General features: G+C 41.5%; 1 protein-coding gene across 1 annotated transcript in view; it reads left to right on the plus strand.

The window, feature by feature from the left end:
• Window positions 1–18,861, plus strand: part of map2k1 (mitogen-activated protein kinase kinase 1) — a 54,100-nt gene extending 35,239 nt beyond the window's left edge. The window contains exons 4-11 of the mRNA XM_041175150.1: window positions 274–351; window positions 4,005–4,056; window positions 6,161–6,285; window positions 7,845–8,046; window positions 8,368–8,432; window positions 10,335–10,396; window positions 13,669–13,714; window positions 15,099–18,861. Coding sequence (XP_041031084.1) covers window positions 274–351; window positions 4,005–4,056; window positions 6,161–6,285; window positions 7,845–8,046; window positions 8,368–8,432; window positions 10,335–10,396; window positions 13,669–13,714; window positions 15,099–15,212 — 744 coding nt within the window. The 3' untranslated portion in view covers window positions 15,213–18,861. The remainder of the gene's footprint in view (window positions 1–273; window positions 352–4,004; window positions 4,057–6,160; window positions 6,286–7,844; window positions 8,047–8,367; window positions 8,433–10,334; window positions 10,397–13,668; window positions 13,715–15,098) is intronic.
• The last annotated feature ends 488 nt before the right edge of the window (window positions 18,862–19,349 follow it).

The following is a 19,349-nucleotide window of genomic DNA, read 5'->3' on the forward strand; positions in this document are numbered from 1 at the left end:
CATTTATTTAAAAAAAACTAATTCTTAAAATGGAATAATTTACGTCTTCACCTACACATCCTGGAAACTGGATTCGATAAAAGAAAAAGACCAATCACAAGCCAAAGACAGGCTGTAGGAAGATTCTCAAACACATTGCTTTATTGACCATGCTTCATTCTGACAGATAATCAATATTTTGCTCACAGGAGTGTGTCTGTGGTACAGTAAGATGACTGGGATACTATGCTGTTTGGTTCAGTCTGAGTAATTCTAACTTTTAACTTTGTTTAGGATGGTGGATCATTGGATCAGGTACTCAAAAAAGCAGGAAGAATTACAGAGCAAGTCCTGGGAAAAGTGAGCATAGCTGTAAGTACAACTCACTGAGTACAGGAGGATGATGGTTTCATAACAGAGTAGAGTCATCAACCCTGGTGAGCAATATTTGCAGAGTTTTCATCACATGACCTCCTCCCTCCAATTGCCCCATCCCTACATTCTCGCCATTGGTTGTTTGATATGTCAATCATTCAATAATGGCAGATACAAAATCCACAATCCTCTGCACTACAGAAAACGCTATATCCATCGTGTGATCTGCCAGAGTGCACATTACATCCTGGGTGCATGAACCCTTGCAGTTTGTTATGGAAACTAAAATCACTATTTGTATAAGTAAGTGGATATCCTGTGGCATTGCTCACAGTTAGATGGATGATATGCTATTTACTTTTCAGCGTTCTGCTAATATTAGAACGTCGGACAGTGAGGGTTGTAGACAATCCTTGAGTGAGATTTAGATGGAGCGTGGAGTTGGGAATTCGGTTCATTTGGATATTCCATGCACAGAGTGAAAGAGGCGCTCTGTCTTCTAATTTTTTTTTATCAGTCTCCAGTAGTTGGTGAGCTTTTCTTCCCTTGTCCCTAAGGCAGGAAAGTGCAAGTTTCTATTGTATTGCTATAGCTGTGTAAATTCTTTATGAATTCACTAAGTAAATAAATAAATTCAGTCAGGTGTATCATTATTAGTAAGGTGTATTAGTATTGGTAAGGTTTTTTAGCAGTAGCAAGGTTAACCAATAAAGATGTTTGATCAACACATTTAAGAGTAAGAGGATAACGAAGGAAAGAGCAGGGCCCATAAAAGACCAGAAAGATAACTCGTGTGTGGAGGTGGAGGATGTGGGTTCTTAATGAATACTTTGCATTTATCTTCGCAACAGAGGGGGACGATGCAGATATTAAAGCTAAGGAGGAGGTGTGTGAAGTATTGTATGTGATAAACATAGAGAGAGAGGAACTATTAATGGGATTAGATCCTTGAAAGTGGATGAATCACTAGGGCTGGAAGAAATGTGCCCCAGGCTATTAAAAGAAGCCAGGGAGGAAATAGAGGCAGGTCTGACCAACATTTTCCAATCCTCACTGGATACAGGTGAGGTGCCAGAGGATTGGAGGTCTGCTAATGTTGTACCTTTGTTTAAAAAGAAAGTGAGGGATAGACCAAATAATTACAGACCAGTCAGTCTGACCTCAGTAGTGGGCAAATTATTGGAATCAATTCTGAGAGACAGGATAAACTGTCACTTAGGCACTGATTAACCAAGGACAAGTCAGCATGGATTTGTTAAGGGAAGGTCGTGTCTGACTAACTTGGAAGAATTTTTTGAGGAGGTAACAAGGAAGATTGAGGGTAGTGCAGTTGATGTGGTCCACCTGGATTTTAGCAAGGCTTTTGACAAGGTCCCCCATGGCAGACTGGTTTTAAAAAAAATAAAAGCCCATGGGATCCAAGGTAATGTAGCAAGCTGGATACAAAATTACCTCAGTGGCAAGAAACAAAGGGTAATTGTTGACAGTCATTTTTGTGATGGGAAGGCTGTTTCCAGTGGGGTTCCACAGTGCTCAGTACTAGGTGCTCTGCTTTTTATACAAAAGAGATTTATAAGGATGCTGCAGGAACTGGAAAATTGTAGCTATGAGGAAAGACTGGATGGGATGAGGTTATTCTCCTTGGAACAGAGGAGGCTGAGGGCAAATTTGGGATGTACAAAATTGAGGGGTCTGGACAGAGTAGTTGGGAAGGGTCTATTTACTTTAGCAGAGAGGTCAGTGACTAGGGGGCATAGATTTAAAGTGATTGGTAGAAGGATGAGAAGGGAGATGAAGAAAGAATTTTTCATCCAGAGGGCTGAGAGAGTCTGGAACTCACTGCCTGAAAGGGTAGCAGAGGCAGAAACCATCAACCCTCATTTAAAAGGTGTCTGAATATGTACCTCAAGTGCTATAAACTGCAGGGCTACGGACCAAATGCTGGAAAGTAGGATTAGGCTGGGAGGCTCATTTTTCGGCTGGAGCAGACACCATGGGCCAAGTGGCCTCTTTTCTGTGCCATAAACTTTATGATAAGGTGGGTGGAAGGGTGTTTACTGATCTCTCCCTTTGAGGCCACAAAGTCTAACTGTTGCAAACAGTTGCTGAAGTCCATCATATGTAAGTTCCTGTCAATTAGGAAGTTTACAGATTGGCAGGTGTCTTTTTTTTATTACTTGTTCATGAGTTATGGATGTTGCTGGCAAGGTAATCCCAAATTGCCCTTGGGAGTCACATGTAGGCCAGACCAGGTAAGGATGACCATTACTGGTGAGACTAGCTTTCAATTCCAGATTTTATTAATTGAATTTAAATTCCACCAGCTGCCATGGCCAGATTTGAACCCATGTCCCCAGAACATGAGCCTGAACCTCTGGATTACTAGTCCAGTAACATTACCACTATGCCACCATCTCTCCATAATAAATTTCTGGCTCCAAATAAAAAAACACAGCGTGAAATGACTTTCTGTCTCTTTCTTTCGTATATACTTTTGATACTTTCAAATATGACGCCTGTGTAATGTGAACATACTGATAATTAAGGTGTCAGTTGTGGCTCAGTAGGTAATACTCTTACCTCAGGTGGTTGATGATTTATATTAGAGTCCAGGACTTAAGCACGATATGTTTACATGTCCAGTACTGAACTGAGGGAGTGCTACACTGTTAGAGGTGCCATCTTTCGAATGAGATGGTAAACCGAGGCTCCTTCACTCTCGTGGTGGAAGCAGTGTGGGTGTGCCCATCCCACCTCGACTGCGGTGATTCAAGAAGGCGGCTCACTACCACCATCTCAAGGGCAGTTACGGATGGGCAATAAATGCTGGCCCAGCCAATTACCTCGTATCCCATGAACAAATAATTTAAAAAAATCTTATGGCATTATTTTGAAGAAGAGCAGGGAAGTTATCCCTAGTGACCTGGGCCATTATTTATCCCTCAATCAGCATCACAAAAACAGAGTATTTATCATTCGTCATTATCACATTGTTGTTTGTGGGAGCTTGCTGTGCACAAATTGGCTCCAATTTTGCATACATTAAAACAGTGACTGCACTTCAAATGTACTTGATTGGCTGTAAAGTGCTTTAAGACACTGTGAAGTTTTGAAAGGTACTTTAGAAATGCAAATAATTCTTTAATGTCATGGAAGGGAAAAAAATTAGTCTTGGTGAGTTAAGGAATTTGCTGTTTTGCACCAATGAGAGTGTAGTCCCCACTGTATGGAATGTGTTAACAGCAGTTAAGTGTGACCCAGGAAGACTTCTGTTACTTCGCTGGTCAGTCTGCTGGAGCCATTGCACATGGGGAGTCAGAGCCCGGTGAAGTGGAGTTAATCAATGAGGATAATTGGACCAGGGTGCACAAACATAATGTGTTTCCAATTTAAAGTGCATTCTGTTATAATTTTTGTATTTCCATTATAAATTCCTACGTCCATTTTAAACTGGGAATATCCCATGTCAACTTGTCACCCTGTACTTACATGTTGGTGCTTCATTATAAATTGAGACATAGGTGTTTAAAATGGAAAAAACCGACAGATGGTGGATGCAGATTGTTCATGCATTTTAGGTATAAACAGACTTGCTTCTAGTGTGTCCTCTGAAGAAAGTCATAATTAAAAAAATAATTAAATCTTCGCAGGTTAACAAGGGACTGGCGTACCTGCGGGAGAAACACAAGATCATGCACCGAGGTATAGTAATCACCAGTCTTATTGAACATTGACTTCATGTGGGTATCTTTCACTGAAATCTGCCTGGCCCACAGAGTTCTATGGTATAAGTTAAAGGATTTTAACATTTAAACCTGAGCAGGATCAGTTGCACACCCAATACTCTGCAGTGAGTTTGCCTAATTAAAGTACCATCAGCATAATTTGTCTATGTGAGTGACTCAACCCCATGCAATCAACAGCCATGGTGATTCACTCCACCTCACTGAGCCCGTTCAGAGCACTTGTGCACAAAATAATATTCACACCATGTTGCCATACCAACTATCAATTTCCTGAGCATAAGTACACAACAACATGCAGCGAGTGGTTAAAGTCTGGAATGCATTGCCTGAGAGTGTAGTGGAGGCAGCTTCAATCAGGGCATTCAAAAGGGAATTTGTTTGTTATCTGCAAAGGAAGAATGTGCAAGGTCACAGTGAAAAAGGCGGGGGAATGGCAGCTAATTCAGAGAGTTGGTGCAGATGTGATGGGCCGAATGGCTTCCATCTGCACTGTAACAATTCTGTGATTCTGCATTTATACAGAACCTGTAATGTAATATATTGTCCCAGTTGCTTCATAGGAGAAATTATTAAACAAAATCTGAGCCACGTAAGGATATGTTAGTACAGGCGACCAAAAGCTTGGCCAAGGAGGTTAATTTTAAGGAGCATTTCAAAAGAGGAGAGAGAAATGGACAAGTTTAGGGGGGGAATTCCAGAGCTTAGGGTCCAGGCAGCTGAAGGCATGGCCGCCAATGGTGTAGTGTAAGAAATCCTTTCAGATACTTCGTAAAACCAATTCTTTGACCAAATATTTGATCACCTGCCCTAATATCGCCTTTCATGTTTGTGTCATTTGTTTTGTTTGATTATGTTCCTGTGAAGCACCTTAGGATATTTTACTATGTTAAAGGCGCTATAGAAATGCAAGTTTTTGTTGCTACGCAAAGCAATGCCTTTTAACTTTTAGGTCATTGGGGAGCAAATACCAATTTTTAAAAAATGACTGATCAGGCTCCTAATGCAAGATGATTTGCAGCTGCTTGGGGCCAAATTTCTGGTTAAATAAATCCACTTTAATCTTACTATTAGCTTCATCTTGGTATTTCTCTGTAAATCTCCCTAACCTATATCAAGCTGCTCAGATGTGCAAATGGTCCAATTTGATTCTCTGCTGCATTCTACTGGCACATTACTGAACTGTTTTACCTGCAATTAACAGGAATGGAATGTCGACGGATGGGATGAATCTGGATAGTGCACTGGATTAAAGTGTGGTGTCTGCATAAATGATATCGCAAGAGATGCAGTGATCCACTCATATGGTGTTCAAATTAAACTATTTTACCAACAAGACAGCACTCTAAGCTTGTCCCTTCAGTTTCTTTCTGAGTCACATGGATCCAAAAACACACAGCAAGCTGCAGATAGAATTTGTAAAATAAAATACTCTACAATTATTTTCCACCTTCCCTACCTCTTCCAAATGTGTTGTATCCCTTGACCTTGCTGACAACCTCACCGAGTCTATTATTTATGCACAAGGTGGTGAAAGGCTGTTCATCTCTGTGCAGCCACACACAGTTTGTAAGTCTGCACGTCCACCTATGAATCAGCAGACTGATCTTTGCTCCCATTTTAAGCAGTCAGTGTTCATTCATTCATTCAAATTCAACTTATATTATAGAATGATACAGTATAGAAGGAGGCCATTTGACCCGTTGCACCCATGCTGGCTCTTTGAAAGAGCTCTCAGTTAGTCCCACTCCTTCCCCATACCCCTGCAAATTTCTCCTTTTGCGGGTATATATTCAGATTTACCCATAATGTCCCCGTATCCCCTAAATTGCTTCCTCTCCATCAACCTACCCGAACTATTATTGAATGTTGACAGTTTCTGCATCTGTTAAGTCTGTACATTCCTGCGACGTTATTTGCTTCTTAATTTTCCCACATGTTGAAATTTATGAAAGTTATTTTTGTGTTTGAATTCAACAATGCTGCTTTTCCCAAGTAACTTGTCAAAGCAGAGGTCAGAAATATATCATTTCTTGTAGTTCTAAATCCTGTTTCTTTTCCAGATGTCAAACCTTCGAACATTTTGGTGAATTCCCGCGGTGAAATCAAACTTTGTGATTTTGGGGTTAGTGGACAGCTGATCGACTCCATGGCTAACTCATTCGTTGGGACAAGGTCTTATATGTCAGTAAGTTCTGTTCAGTTATTACATGGGATGGGGGCAAGGGTTGCTCTGATCTCAGTGAGACTGTGGAGGTTACATCCCTCTGGTAGTTTTCTCCAGGAAAAGTAGATTCTTAAAACCTAAACACTGGAATCTGAAGCAAGATAAGGAAATGCTGGAAACACTCAGCAGGAATGAGGGAGTTCGGATGTTCTGGGAAATGGAAGCATTTACCCTGGTGTCTTTCTTGGGTTTGAGTTTGGGGACTTGTTGAGACCGAGATTTACTCTGTAGCCCTGAAATTGGAAGATTCTTTTCCGAGCCTTGCCCAACAGGCGTAGAAGATCAGAGAATTGAGCGCAGAGGTCACTGCGCCTGTTCAAGGTGTGGACTGTTTTCCAAACGTGGGTTTTAATGATTTGGAAAATCAGGAACAGATGGATCCTGCGCATCCAACAGCTCTCAGATTCGTGCTATCTGCCTAGAGAGTTTGGATACTGAGGTTCGGCACCCCCAAAGTAAGAACATGCTTGGTTCCTCAAACTGATGACTGTCAAGGGACAAGGAATTCACAAGAACATTTAAAGTGAATGAAGATGTGTTTGGTCAGTGTATATTCTGTTTCCAATTAATTTATTGCAAAAATACCCTTAACTAGACATTAATAAATGCTAATTTGGCGGTTTCACTTAGTCCCTCTTAATATCTTACAACAATACGGTACAGGGGAGATGATGGCATAGTGGTAATGTCATTGGATTAGTAATCTAGAGGCACAGGCTAATGCTCTGGGAACACAGGTTCAAATCCCCCCCATGGCAGTTGGTCGGTTTTAAATTCAGTGAATAAAATCTGGAATTGAAAGCTAATGGCAACAGTGAGACGATCATCGATTTTTGTAAAAACCCATTCACTAATGTCCTTTAGGGAAGGAAATCTGCCAACCTTATGCAGTTTGGCCTACATTTGACTCCATACCTACAACAGTATGGTTGACTGTTAACTGCCCTCTGAAATGGCCTAGTAAGCCACTGAGTTCAAGGGCAAATAGGGGAGGGCATCAAATGCTGGTCTTTCCTTTCCACTGATGCCTACACTCCATTTTAAAAAAAAAAATAGGAGGTGCTTCAGCCTATCATGCCCTGTGAAAGAACTATCCAATCAGGCTCACTCCCCTTTTCTTTCTTCGTGGTCCTGTAAAATTTTCCTTTTTCAAGTATTTATTCAATTTGCTTTTGGAAGTTACGATCGAATCAGCTTCCACTGCCCTTTCAAGCGGGGGCCTGAATACAGCTCAACTCACTGTTGGGGTGTATGTTTCTCCTGGGCATGGAGCATTGGCCCTCGTTGCACCTATTTTATGTTTGTAAGACAGAAACAACAGAGTCAAATTTCTACCCCTTCCCCTGGGCATAATGAATTAAGAGTTTTGCAGGACTATGGGGAATGAACAGGAGAGTGGAGTTAATTGGAGAGTTCTTTTCAAAGAGGCAGCACAGGCATGATGGTCCGAATGCTGTTGCCAAGAGGGCATCTCACAGGAGAACTAACCTCAATGCCTCTGTATTTTGACTTTTTTTCAGCCTGAAAGACTCCAGGGGACGCATTATTCTGTTCAGTCCGATATCTGGAGTATGGGCCTCTCTCTGGTAGAGATGGCGATTGGCAGGTATCCAATTCCCCCACCTGATGCTAATGAACTCGAACAAATCTTTGGCTGTCGCATGGGAGAAGACTCAACATCCTCAGAGCCAAACCCTCCAGCTCCTGCACGTCCAGGGAGTTGTGAGTTTAGATTGTGTACTCATTTTCCCATTATTCACAATGACACCCAAATCTCTGGGATACTGTGAGACTGTATCACTGAGGTAATAGGATTCTGGGATGCTGTGGGACTGTACAGTGGAGTAGGTGAATACTGGGATGCTGTGAGACTATTATTTGGTTAAGAATACAGGGATACTTCGGGCTTGTAGTATTGGGGTAAGAGAATACTGGAACACTGTGGGCCTGTATTGCTGGGGTAGTTCAGTCGGTTGTTGAATGAACAAACCAGATTCCCACTGTCCCTCATGGTGTCTTTTAATCGATTATTTTCCTTTGCAGCTTTTGGTGTGGATTGTCGACCCCCAATGGCGATATTTGAACTGTTGGATTACATTGTGAATGAGGTCAGTTCCACTCCTGCTTTCTCTCCTCTCAGTTAGTTACCCAGGCTGTGCAACAAGCTCAAAATTAGGCTTTATTTTTCATAGTGATTCTCACTCAGGCCTAGCAGGAAACTTAGCAGATGGCTGGTAATATTGCACAGTGTTTACAGCACAGAAACAGGCCTTTCGGCCCAACTGATCTGTGCTGGTTATTAATGCTCCACACAAAATAAGATAGAATAACAGGATTGGCTGTGACAGCAGATGGATTGTTAAATGATAAAATAGGTCACTGCTTCTTCAACAAGGGTTTAAAGGGAGGCTTGGAAGCCCAAACTCTGTGTGCTGCCTTGAATTTGCTTTTTAAACATCAATCCTCATCTCAGACAATGCTCAGTCGCTGGTTGAATTATAAACATGTCACCATCAGCAGAGAGAGCTCCTGATAACAAACCCACTGGCAGCAAAAGGTAAATCAAGGGTCAAATTAAAAGGGGGAAATTTCCAGAAAATGCTGGAGATACCGGGCAGGGTGGTTACCCCCTCTGATTTCTTTAGAATTGAAGACCGAGTCTGATGAATCAAACTTTGCATTCTTTCTCTTAATTAAAAGCAAAATACTGCGGATGCTGGAAATCAGAATAGAGATTGCAGGAAATATTCAGCTGATCAAGCAGCACCTGTAGAGAGAGAAACAATTGATGTTTTGGGTTTTAGACCAGTGCTGATGACGGGTCGTAGGCCTGAACTGTGTCTCTTCACAGATACTGCCTGACCTACTGAGTATTTGCAGCAGTTTCTGGGAATTAAAGATCTGATTATTATTTTTTATTCATTCAAAGGATGTGGGCCTCGCTGGCTGGTCCAGCATTTATTGCCCATCCCTAGAAGGTGGTGCCTCCTTGAACCGCTGCAGCCCATGTGCTGTAGGTACACCCACAGTGCTGTTAGGGAGGGAGGTCCAGGATTTTGACCCAGGGACAGTGAGGGATATATCATTTGCTTCCCCTTTATCCCCTGAAGGCATTGATGAGGGTCCGGTGTTGTGCAGATTCATTTCCTGGCCATTATTGATCCATGAACCCTGACTGTGAATGATGGCAGGTTGTGGAAACATAGGAATTGCCGAATGACAAAAGATCAAAGCCCATCCAATTTACCTTCTACTATCCTGGTAGTTTGCATCATACAACAGTAATGGAGTTGTTGACTAATCAGAGGCATCGATCTCTATCAATGAAAGAAAAGTCTTACATTTTCATCGCACCTTTCACAAGGAGGGGGACCTGAGATGAGATTATTTCTTGTCCCTGAATTCACACAGGGATGTGGAAGTCTGCAACACTTTCCCCCAAAAGGCTGTGGTTGTTGAGAGTCCTTTGAAACTTTCAAAACTGACATTGATAGATTTGCGTAAGGGATATTGTGTCCAGGCAGGTTGGTGGAGTTAATATACAGATCCTTCATGATCCCAATGGAACAGGCTCGAGGGGCTGAATGGTCTCCTCGCATTCCTATCTTGACTGCCTGTGGTTGCAACTGTGTAGATGAAGAATGAACAATATGTTTGTTAGATGGTTTCCCCTGTGGATACAAACAATCTCACACCAGCAGATTCCTCATGGTATTGCTCATTGTGAGTTGACAGACACACTGACATGTGACAGGAAGTAAAATATCACTTAAAGGAAATTAGCGTATAGGCAAGATTTTAATGTTATGAATATTATAAAATATATTCATAAGTACTGAAATTTTAAGGCTGTAACGCATTCTCTGTTGTCGGGAATGCTACATATTGTCCATTTGCTGCCTTTCTAACACCCTATGAGTCTGTTTCAGTTTCCTTACTGCTTTTATTATGTGCAACAATGTTGTCTCAATTTGTTTATTAAATTATTTATCTGTTAATTCTCTTTACAGCCACCTCCTAAATTGCCAACTGGAGTATTCAGTGAAGAATTCCAGGACTTTGTGAAGAAATGGTGAGTGGGTTTTTAATAATGAGAGAGTCCCTGGAGGAGCCCACAGTGGGTGGCTGGGAGGGGGGCGATGGTGCATCATGAGTTCACTTCCCGATCTCGGGTATGTTCCTTTGGGCTGACGCCCGGAAATTGAGATTCAGAGAGGGAACTATTTCTCGCAAGCTGCCTGACTCTGGCTGGTTTGTAGGGATCTGTGGTCAAGCTTCTCGGCTGCTGACCCTTTAACATGAACAGCATCTGGAATCGATACATGTTTTCATAAATTCAGACCCCCCCTCCACTAAAAACCTTCTCTGTTGTGTCCAAGTTAATTAAGTGGTGGTGAAGGAGAGACCTGCATTTATATAGCAGTTTATCACATCCCAGAAACAAGTGCAGAGATATGTATGCAGTGAATAGCTTTGACTTCTGCGCATATCTTCTTCTATATTTATATAGCCACCTTTGTTCTAGCTTCCACACAAGCACTTTGGAAATTTGTTCAGGTCTCAGAATCATTTGCACATGCTGACAGACCATGGGTTTTAATGCTGATAAGTCCGTGCTACTAGCATCATCAGGCCTGCACAGGTTGACATGTACACCTGGCTTACGGGAGGGTAGTCCAAAAGATTGCTGACCTGTTGGTGGAGGGGGACACCCACAATGAAGTGGGTTTGCAAGGCCACGAGTACGGGCAGTGCAAGAGCTATAGGTTCTGTAAGAGTTGCAAGTCAGTGACCAATGGCACTCTGATGCAGGATCAAGATCATGTTCCCATATAGTGAGTTCACAGCTTCAGCCATGTTGTATGAGGCCAAGCACTTTTTTAGAATTCACTTTACATGATGTGGGTGTCGCTGGCTAGACCAGCATTTATTGCCCATCCCTAATTGCCCTTGAGAAGGTGGTGATGAGCTGCCTTCTTGAATCACTGCAATCCATGTGGTGTAGGGTACACCCACTGTGCTGTTAGGGAGGGAGTTCCAGGATTTTGACCCAGCGACAGTGAAGGAATTGAGATGTATTTCCAAGTCAGGATGGTACGTGGCTTGGAGGGGAACTTCCAGATGGTGGTGTTCCCATCTATCTGCTGCTCTTGTCCTTCAAGATGGTAGTGGTCGTGGGTTTGGAAGGTGCTGTCTAAGGAGCCTTGAAAGAAAGGAGAGGTGAGGGAGGGAGTCTTGCCCAAGGGGTCTTCTGCACTCCCTAGAAGCCATTTTAGAAAACCACACTGGCCTGGGATTAAATTATCTGCCTGGTCTTCAAAGTTATGCTATAGGTTGTAACATAGGGAGATCTTAGAAAAAAACTCCTTTCAATTAAAATTCAATAAAATTATAGTGTCGGGCAGCTTTAACATGTCACCAATAAAACAATAGGAAGTTCAGGAAAGGGAGTGGCTGTAATGTGAAACTGAATTCAAGGAGTTGTTGGGGCGACTGATATGAATGCTTTTAAAAGGAATCAAAATAAGAACAGATGAGGGAGAAAGGATTAAGAGGTTGCGTTGATAGATTGAGCTGAAGAAGGGAATATGAGGGTTCTTGTGTGGAGCATAAACACAAGCATTGACCAGTTGGATCAAATGGTCTGTTTCTGCTGTAAATTCTATGTAATATGTAAAATAATAGTGCTGAAATTGCAGTGATAGACAAACCCCTCTCAACCTACAGATCATTGGTCTGCTCCTGTTAATTACCACATTTCCTTTCTGCAGCTCTATGGTTAGGTTTTAAATACAGACTAGGGAGCGAAAAGATCACAATAGTCTCTCAATAAGCAACTCCTTCTAGTGGTTAGACTCAGAATTAACACAGTACAAGAAAAGTCAAGACTTGGCATTTATATGGAACCTTTCACTACCTCAGGATTCTGCAGAGCGTTTTACAGCTAATTAAGTACTTCTGGACTGTAGTCACCTTTGTAATGTAGAGAATGTGACAGTCAAGCTGAGCACAATAAACTCCTATAAACAACAATGTGATAATGAGCAGTGATGCTGGTTGAGGGATAAATATTGGCTCGGACACTGGGGACAATTCCCCTGCTCTTCAGAATAGTGTCATGAAATCATTTATATCCAAATGTGAAAGCAAATAGGGCTTTGGCTTACCATCTCATGTGGAAGATGGCAGTGCAGCTCAGCCTGGATAATGTGCTCAAATCTCTGGAGTGGAGCTTGAACTCCCGACCTTCAGACTCCGAGGTGAGAGAGCTACCCAACGTGTGAGTGATTTGCACAGCCTCATTACTGCCCATGGGGAAGATGAAAATGTAACCCTTTTCCTTTCAGTAAGACTGAGATCGTGGCCCTCTCTTCAGCAGGATGGGTGTGTAAGATGATGCCAGTAGGTCAAAACTTCTCCCCTCCTGCATCAACACGGTGCTTCAATACATTTCAACTAAGCTCTATGTCTTGATTTCATTGAATGTAATTAGTTATTTTACTTTAGCTTTCAAATGAAAGTATTTCTTTTAGAGTTAAAAACAAGAATACAGGAACCAGCTGAAAAGGTTGCTGTGGATGGTTTGGTTGATCTGTTATGTGCCCAATCAATGCTTTACTCTCAAGGATGGATCTAAAACAGTTTATCTATAAAGATACCTTTTTGTTTCCTCTAATCCCTCCCATTTCTTTCAACTTTTCTGTGGCACTCAGTGTCAGACTAGTCAGGAGTGGAGGATCCATTGATTTCTTCTCCTCCTCTGAGAGTGTGTGTCCTTGGCTTGGTGGCCTGGACGATGCAGGAATGGCTTAGAAAGAACCCACCATGCCAATATCTGCCTTTCTAAAAATCCTTTCATGAGATGTGATTGTTGCTGGTTAGGCCAGCATTTATTGCCCATCCCTAATTGCCCTTGAGAAGGTGGTGGTGAACTGCCCTCTTGAACCGTTGCAGTCCATGTGGTGTAGGTACACCCACAGTGTTGTTAGGGAGGGAGTTCCAGGATTTTGACCCGACAGTGAAGGAACGGTAGTATATTTCCAAGTCAGGAAGATGAGTGGCTTGGAGGGGAACTTCCAGGTGGTGGTATTCCCATGTACCTGCTGCCCTTGTCCTAGTTGCAAGAGGTCACAGGTTTAGAAGGTGCTGTCTAAGGAGCCTTGGTGAATTGCTTCAGTGCATCCTGTGAATGGTACACACTGCTGCCACTGCATGTTGATGGTGGAGGGAGTGAATGTTTATGGTAGCAGATGGGGTGCTGATCAAGTGGCTCTTTTCCTTCAAAAAGTGTTTTAAAAAACATACCATTGCTTAAAGTTGAAAGTCTCTTTCATTTTTTTTAAGCTTGATAAAGAATCCTGCGGAGAGAGCAGACTTGAAACAGCTTATGGTGAGTCACTGAGTGCTGATTTTTAGTTTTTGGATCAAGTTATAACTACGATACTTTTTAAGATGAATATATAAGGGAATTTTGCAATGGCTGAGAGTAACGGGTCCCCTGTTTTGTGCTGCGTTAGTTGGCCCTTAGACAGGAATGGGTGAGGGTGCCATAATTGGACTGTCCCTGTAGATTTGGAAATGAATGGGGAAATAGGGAGAGGTGTTTGGGTTAGGGTTCTTTAAAATGAACAATTGCAGGGTTTTCAATCCTGATCCTGACTCAGAGACCCTGCAAGGGAAGTACCCATCGGCTGAGGACAGGATTTGGCTCAGATGTGATGCCCCCATTGTCAAATGGTTATAAACTTACAAAAGGTGATTACCCTAAAGATGTTATAATGATGGGAGAAACTTTCCATGGGCAGGGGTTTGGTAATTGGGGACAGATTTTAAGGTAATTGGCTAAAGAACCAGGAGACCTGGAACTCGCTGCCGGAAAGAATCATGGAATCACTGAATGGTTACAGCACAGAAGATGGCCATTTGACCCGTCGTGTCTGTACTGGCTCTCTGAAGGATCAATTTGCCTAGTGCCAATCTCCTGCCTTCTCCCCATAACCCTGCATATTCTTCTTTTTCAGATATTGTAATAATCCAATTCCCACTTGAATGTCTCAATTGAACCTGCCTCCACAACACACTCAGGCAGTGCATTCCAGATCCTGACTGCTCATTATGTGACAGTTTTTGCTCATGCCACCATTGCTTCTTTTGCCAATTACTTTAAATCTGTGCCCTCTGGTTCTCGATCCTTCCAACAATGGGAATTTTTTCCTGATCTACTCTGTGCAGACCCCCTCATGATTTTAAATACCTCTACCAAATCTCCTCTCACCCTCCTCTTCTCCAAGGAGAACAGTCCCAACTTCTCCAGTCTATCTCGTAACCAAAGTTCCTCATCCCTGGAATAATTCTCCAGTGAAAGGATAGTGAAAGCTGATGCAATGGTAACTTGTAAAAGAAAACAATTTTTGGGCTATGGGGAAAGAGGAAGGGTATGGGACTAGTTGGATTGTTGTTTCAAAGTCCTGTACAGTCACAATGGGCCAAATGGCCTCCTGTGCTCTGCAATTGTGATCTGATTTGTAATGTTAAATTCTAGGGATGTGGGTGTTTTGGCAAAGCCAGCTTTTATTGCTTAACTCCAGTTACTCCCGATGGCTTTATGAATTGCTGCAGTCTGTTTGGTGTAGGTACCTCCACAGTCCTGTGAGGCATTCCAGGGTTTTAACCCAGTGACTCTGTGGGAATGGTGATCTATGTCTAATTTGTGTTAGTGATATTCTCAATTTTACCAGTCGTTTTTGTTGTCACAAATCTTTATTTTGTGACAGGCTCATTCTTTCATCAAGCGATCGGAGGCCGAAGAGGTGGATTTTGCAGGTTGGCTGTGCACAACTATTGGCCTGAAGCAGCCAAGCACACCAACACACACTCCTGCTGTGTAGTCACCCACGCTGCCAAAGCTGTGTTCTTTGTGCAGCAAACTGATGGATGTTTCTGCTAACATTACCTCATCAATATCCCTCTGTCCCATAAATAATTCTAAAGACATATATTTAAAAAATGTATTTTCATTTTTAAAGGAAGGATGTCTGTTAAAAAATACTTGCCAAGATTTAACTGCCCCTCTTAAACATTTGATCCTGTCGATGGGAATTAGTATTGAGTTTTGAGTGGGGCTCAGCTTAGGCACTGAAGGTGCATTTCATTCTTTGACCATAATAAACCATTCTACTGCCCAATTTAGTTCTAATGATGGAGACATCCCATTATGCTCAGTCATCACCTATTCTTTTAAAGGAGAAAGGCATCCCACCCTCCCTTAGATGGCAGTGATACGACACTGAATACCTATTAAATATACACTGCATTGTAAGTGGGAAACTAACAGATTAAAATTATTTTCCCTGATTTCTACTGCATCCCTCATTCCATCAGAGGAAAAAGACCATTTATGTGCTCACTATTATTCCTCTACAGCCAAGGGGTAGATGCAGCTTGGATAATTACTCTTTTTCTACCAATCATTTGGTCCTGAGCAATCAGACTGAGATTAGGAACTTGTTCCAGACTGCCAGCAGGAATTCCTTGGGACCTGCAGGGATGCTGTAAGCGCAGCTGGGGGCAAGAAGAATAATTTACAGGCCCAGTTCACCTAAATCCCATGGAGAAATTCCGGACCTTACCTTGCAGTAAGTAATCCCAGAGATAATTAGTGAACATTCATTTAACTGTTATGAAATCAAGGGAAGATAGTAAAGGAGGGTTAAAGTAGTGTGATGCCTTCAAGTTAAAATGTAATTTATAATTTAGTAAATTGCACACTGGTTGAATGACAGATTTAGATGAAGCAAGCCTGTGTGTTAAGTGTCCAGTTATTGCAGTGTGGAGACCCCGCAAGATTCAAGCCCAGCTATCAGCATAATCCAAGGAGAATCAAATGAAATAGCAACAAAGGTTGTGGAATTTTAAACAAGTGAGTTACACTCTCAATGTTACTCTTGACTATATGGTTTGACAAAAGCAATCCCTGCCTACAGCTGGCAATTGTGTTTCCACTGATTGCTCCAATTCATCAGTGTGCAGGCAACTGTGGTCACATCAATCCAATGTGTGGGCATCACTGGCAAGACCAGCATTTGTTGTCCATCTCTAATTGCCCTTGAAAGCAGTTAAGAGTCAGAATCACATGTAGGCCAGACCAGATTTCATTCCTTAAAGGACTTTAGTGAACCAGATGGGTTTTTACAACAATTTGTTTCATAGTCACCATTACTGAACTAGTTTTCAATTGAATTTAAATTCCAATAGCTGCTGCAGTGCAATTTGAACCCATGTTCCCACAGCATGAGTTTGCGCTTCTGGATTACTAATTCAGTGGTTACCACTACACCACCATCTACAGGAGAACAAATGTGTGTGCCTCCAACTGACTATTGATCACAGGTCTTATAAATACCAAGAGCAGCACAAAGCAAAATATAAAATACTGCAGATGCTGGAAATACTCAGCAATTTAGGTAGCATCAGTAGAGAAACAGTTAACATTTCAGATGTGACCCTTCATCGTACTAGAAAGATTTTTCATGTTAAGCAAATAGAGGCAGGGAGAAACAAAGGGAAGGTCTGCAATAGGCGAATAAATAACAAAATGGGATAATGAGGCAAGGCAAAAATGTGGTGGTAATAGAACAAGAAATAAAAAATGGGTTTAGAGGAGCTATAAATGACAACAGGTGTTACTAAGACCCACTGTGGAAAAAAAATTGGGAGAAGTGTTTTATGATCTGAAGTTGTTGAACACAATGTTGAGTCAGAAAGGCTGTAAATTGCATAACTGAAAAACTAAGTGCTATTCCTTGAGCTTCATTGGAGGCAGAGGTTAGTGTGGGAGTGGAGCTAGGAATTAAAATGACAAATGATTGGATGCTCAGGGACATATTTGTAGACTCTAGAGATCAATTTAAAAAAACACAGGAACAGTACAAGTTAGTTGAAAAATGGAGTAGCTCATCTCTTGGCAATGCCACTCTGCATGCTGGAGATTGCCTGTTCCAGTCACTGGTTATACTGCCAGTAATTTACATTTGGGCTTTTGCTAACAATATTGAACAAGCTGGATTGTCACTTCATCTTAGTTCAATCTGATTGCAACTCTAGTGGAAACTCTCCATGTTTAATTACTAGATTGTTAGTGGTATATTTTGTACCACCATCCATAATGCCAGACCTGAAGTGGCAAATGTTGAAACCTGGAATGCTCCTTTTGAGTGGATTATAAAGCAGAAGCATACCACTGTGACAGAACAGTGCACAAATTAACATTTGCAGTTTCTAGCACTCAAGCATCCCTGACTGTTTAATTGCACCAGATTTTAGATAGAGGAGCTAGTAGTACATCTCTCATACCCTTCCTGTCTCTAGTCTCACAGATGAGTATAAAAGTTTTCAGGTAGGAAGTTGTTACTGACTTCAACTAGCAATGTGCAATTACTCTTCTCAAAATAATTGTACAAAGTACTAAACACAATACTGCATTATCCATCTCCTTTGCTCAACCCAAGGAGATCCTAGAAGATAGTTTCCATCTACTCAAATAAATCACCAAATAGATGAGAACTGTGCATTGGGAATTTAATTCACTATGTTCACTTAAAGAAATTAACATCCAAATAGCAGGAACAGAACCTTACTATATCAGTCAATAAAACTGCAGAAAGGGTACCTAAACTCAGAAGGAAATAATGATGTAAACTCTTGTCCTGTCTCATCATTATGGTACTGTTATGGAGAATTGCAATAAGACTCCATAATTGATGTTTCTATTCGCTAGTTAAAATCAATTTTTGTTCGAAACCACTGATCTCATTAGCAGAATGTATAAGTCAAGGTAGAACACAGCAGAGAGAGATCCAAAGTCATTAACCCAGCATGGAGTTAGCTTTTATTTGCCAGAAGCCAATTATTAAAGCCAAGGAATTCCAAACCTTTTACCCTAGCTATTATTTCAGCTTATTCTCCACATCTTCAGGGAGGTACCAATGAAACAACGTGCAGGGTAGAAATGCATCAATTGTTCTTGACCTCTACTGGGAAGGAAGCATGGATCCATTTGTACTTCACCTTAGATATTCCCTTTGTGGTTCTCAACCACCTTTGGTTGAATAATCCTGTTTATAACAAGCCCACTTATTTTTGCAGATCCTTGTTTGAGGACCTGTTTGTGTTCTTTCATGATGGTTTTTGGCCTTCACCTGGGTTTCCTATGGTGCAGCCCACCCACTGTTGAAGCTCAGTCATCCTTTCTGCCCCCTCCATCCATACAATATGAAATAGTTAAGCAAAAGTTCAACTTTGAAGATACCTATCCATGAAATTGTGGAGACCAAACTGGAACAAGAGATGTGCAGTACACTAAAATCAGACAATCTTTCTTTAGACCAAATACAACCTGTGTAAGAAAATATTGTTGAATGCTAGAAGTGTGTATAATGTGTAAAAGTGTGTAATTCAGAATCCCCTTCAACCTGTGTTCCTGCTAAAGTTTTCACCATAATCGGATGTTGCAATAAATGACCATAATGTGATCTTAAACTGTTTCCCTGTGTATCTTTGCTGCTTTTCAAATCAATTAGAAGAACAATGAATTAAGTCTTTGTGGCATCATTAAAGACCATCTTTACAGGTCATTAAACTCCAAACAGGACAAATCAATCCAAAGGCTCCATTTAGTTGGAATATGGTGAACACTAGCAGTCTTGGAAATATTGTATATTCCATTGCACAACTGATTCAGGACAAGATAAAAAAATTACAAGGCTATGGGGAAACAGTTAAGTGGTGCTAGTTGGGCAGATCTACCAGTTAGCACAAGCACAAAGAGCCAAATGGCATCTTTGTGCTGTATCATTGATTCTATATGCGCTAAAGTGGCAAGATGTAGTCTGCAGGACCACTAGAAGTGATCAATAACCAGTACATGACTATTTCCCCATACCTTTTAAAAATTGGCAGCATAGCACATTTCTGATGTACTGCAACCTTTGAACTTTACAATAGGATTATACTCAGTTCAATAAACT

The sequence above is a fragment of the Carcharodon carcharias genome, chromosome 26 (assembly GCF_017639515.1).
Source record: "Carcharodon carcharias isolate sCarCar2 chromosome 26, sCarCar2.pri, whole genome shotgun sequence".
NCBI classification, from domain to species: Eukaryota; Metazoa; Chordata; class Chondrichthyes; order Lamniformes; family Lamnidae; genus Carcharodon; species Carcharodon carcharias.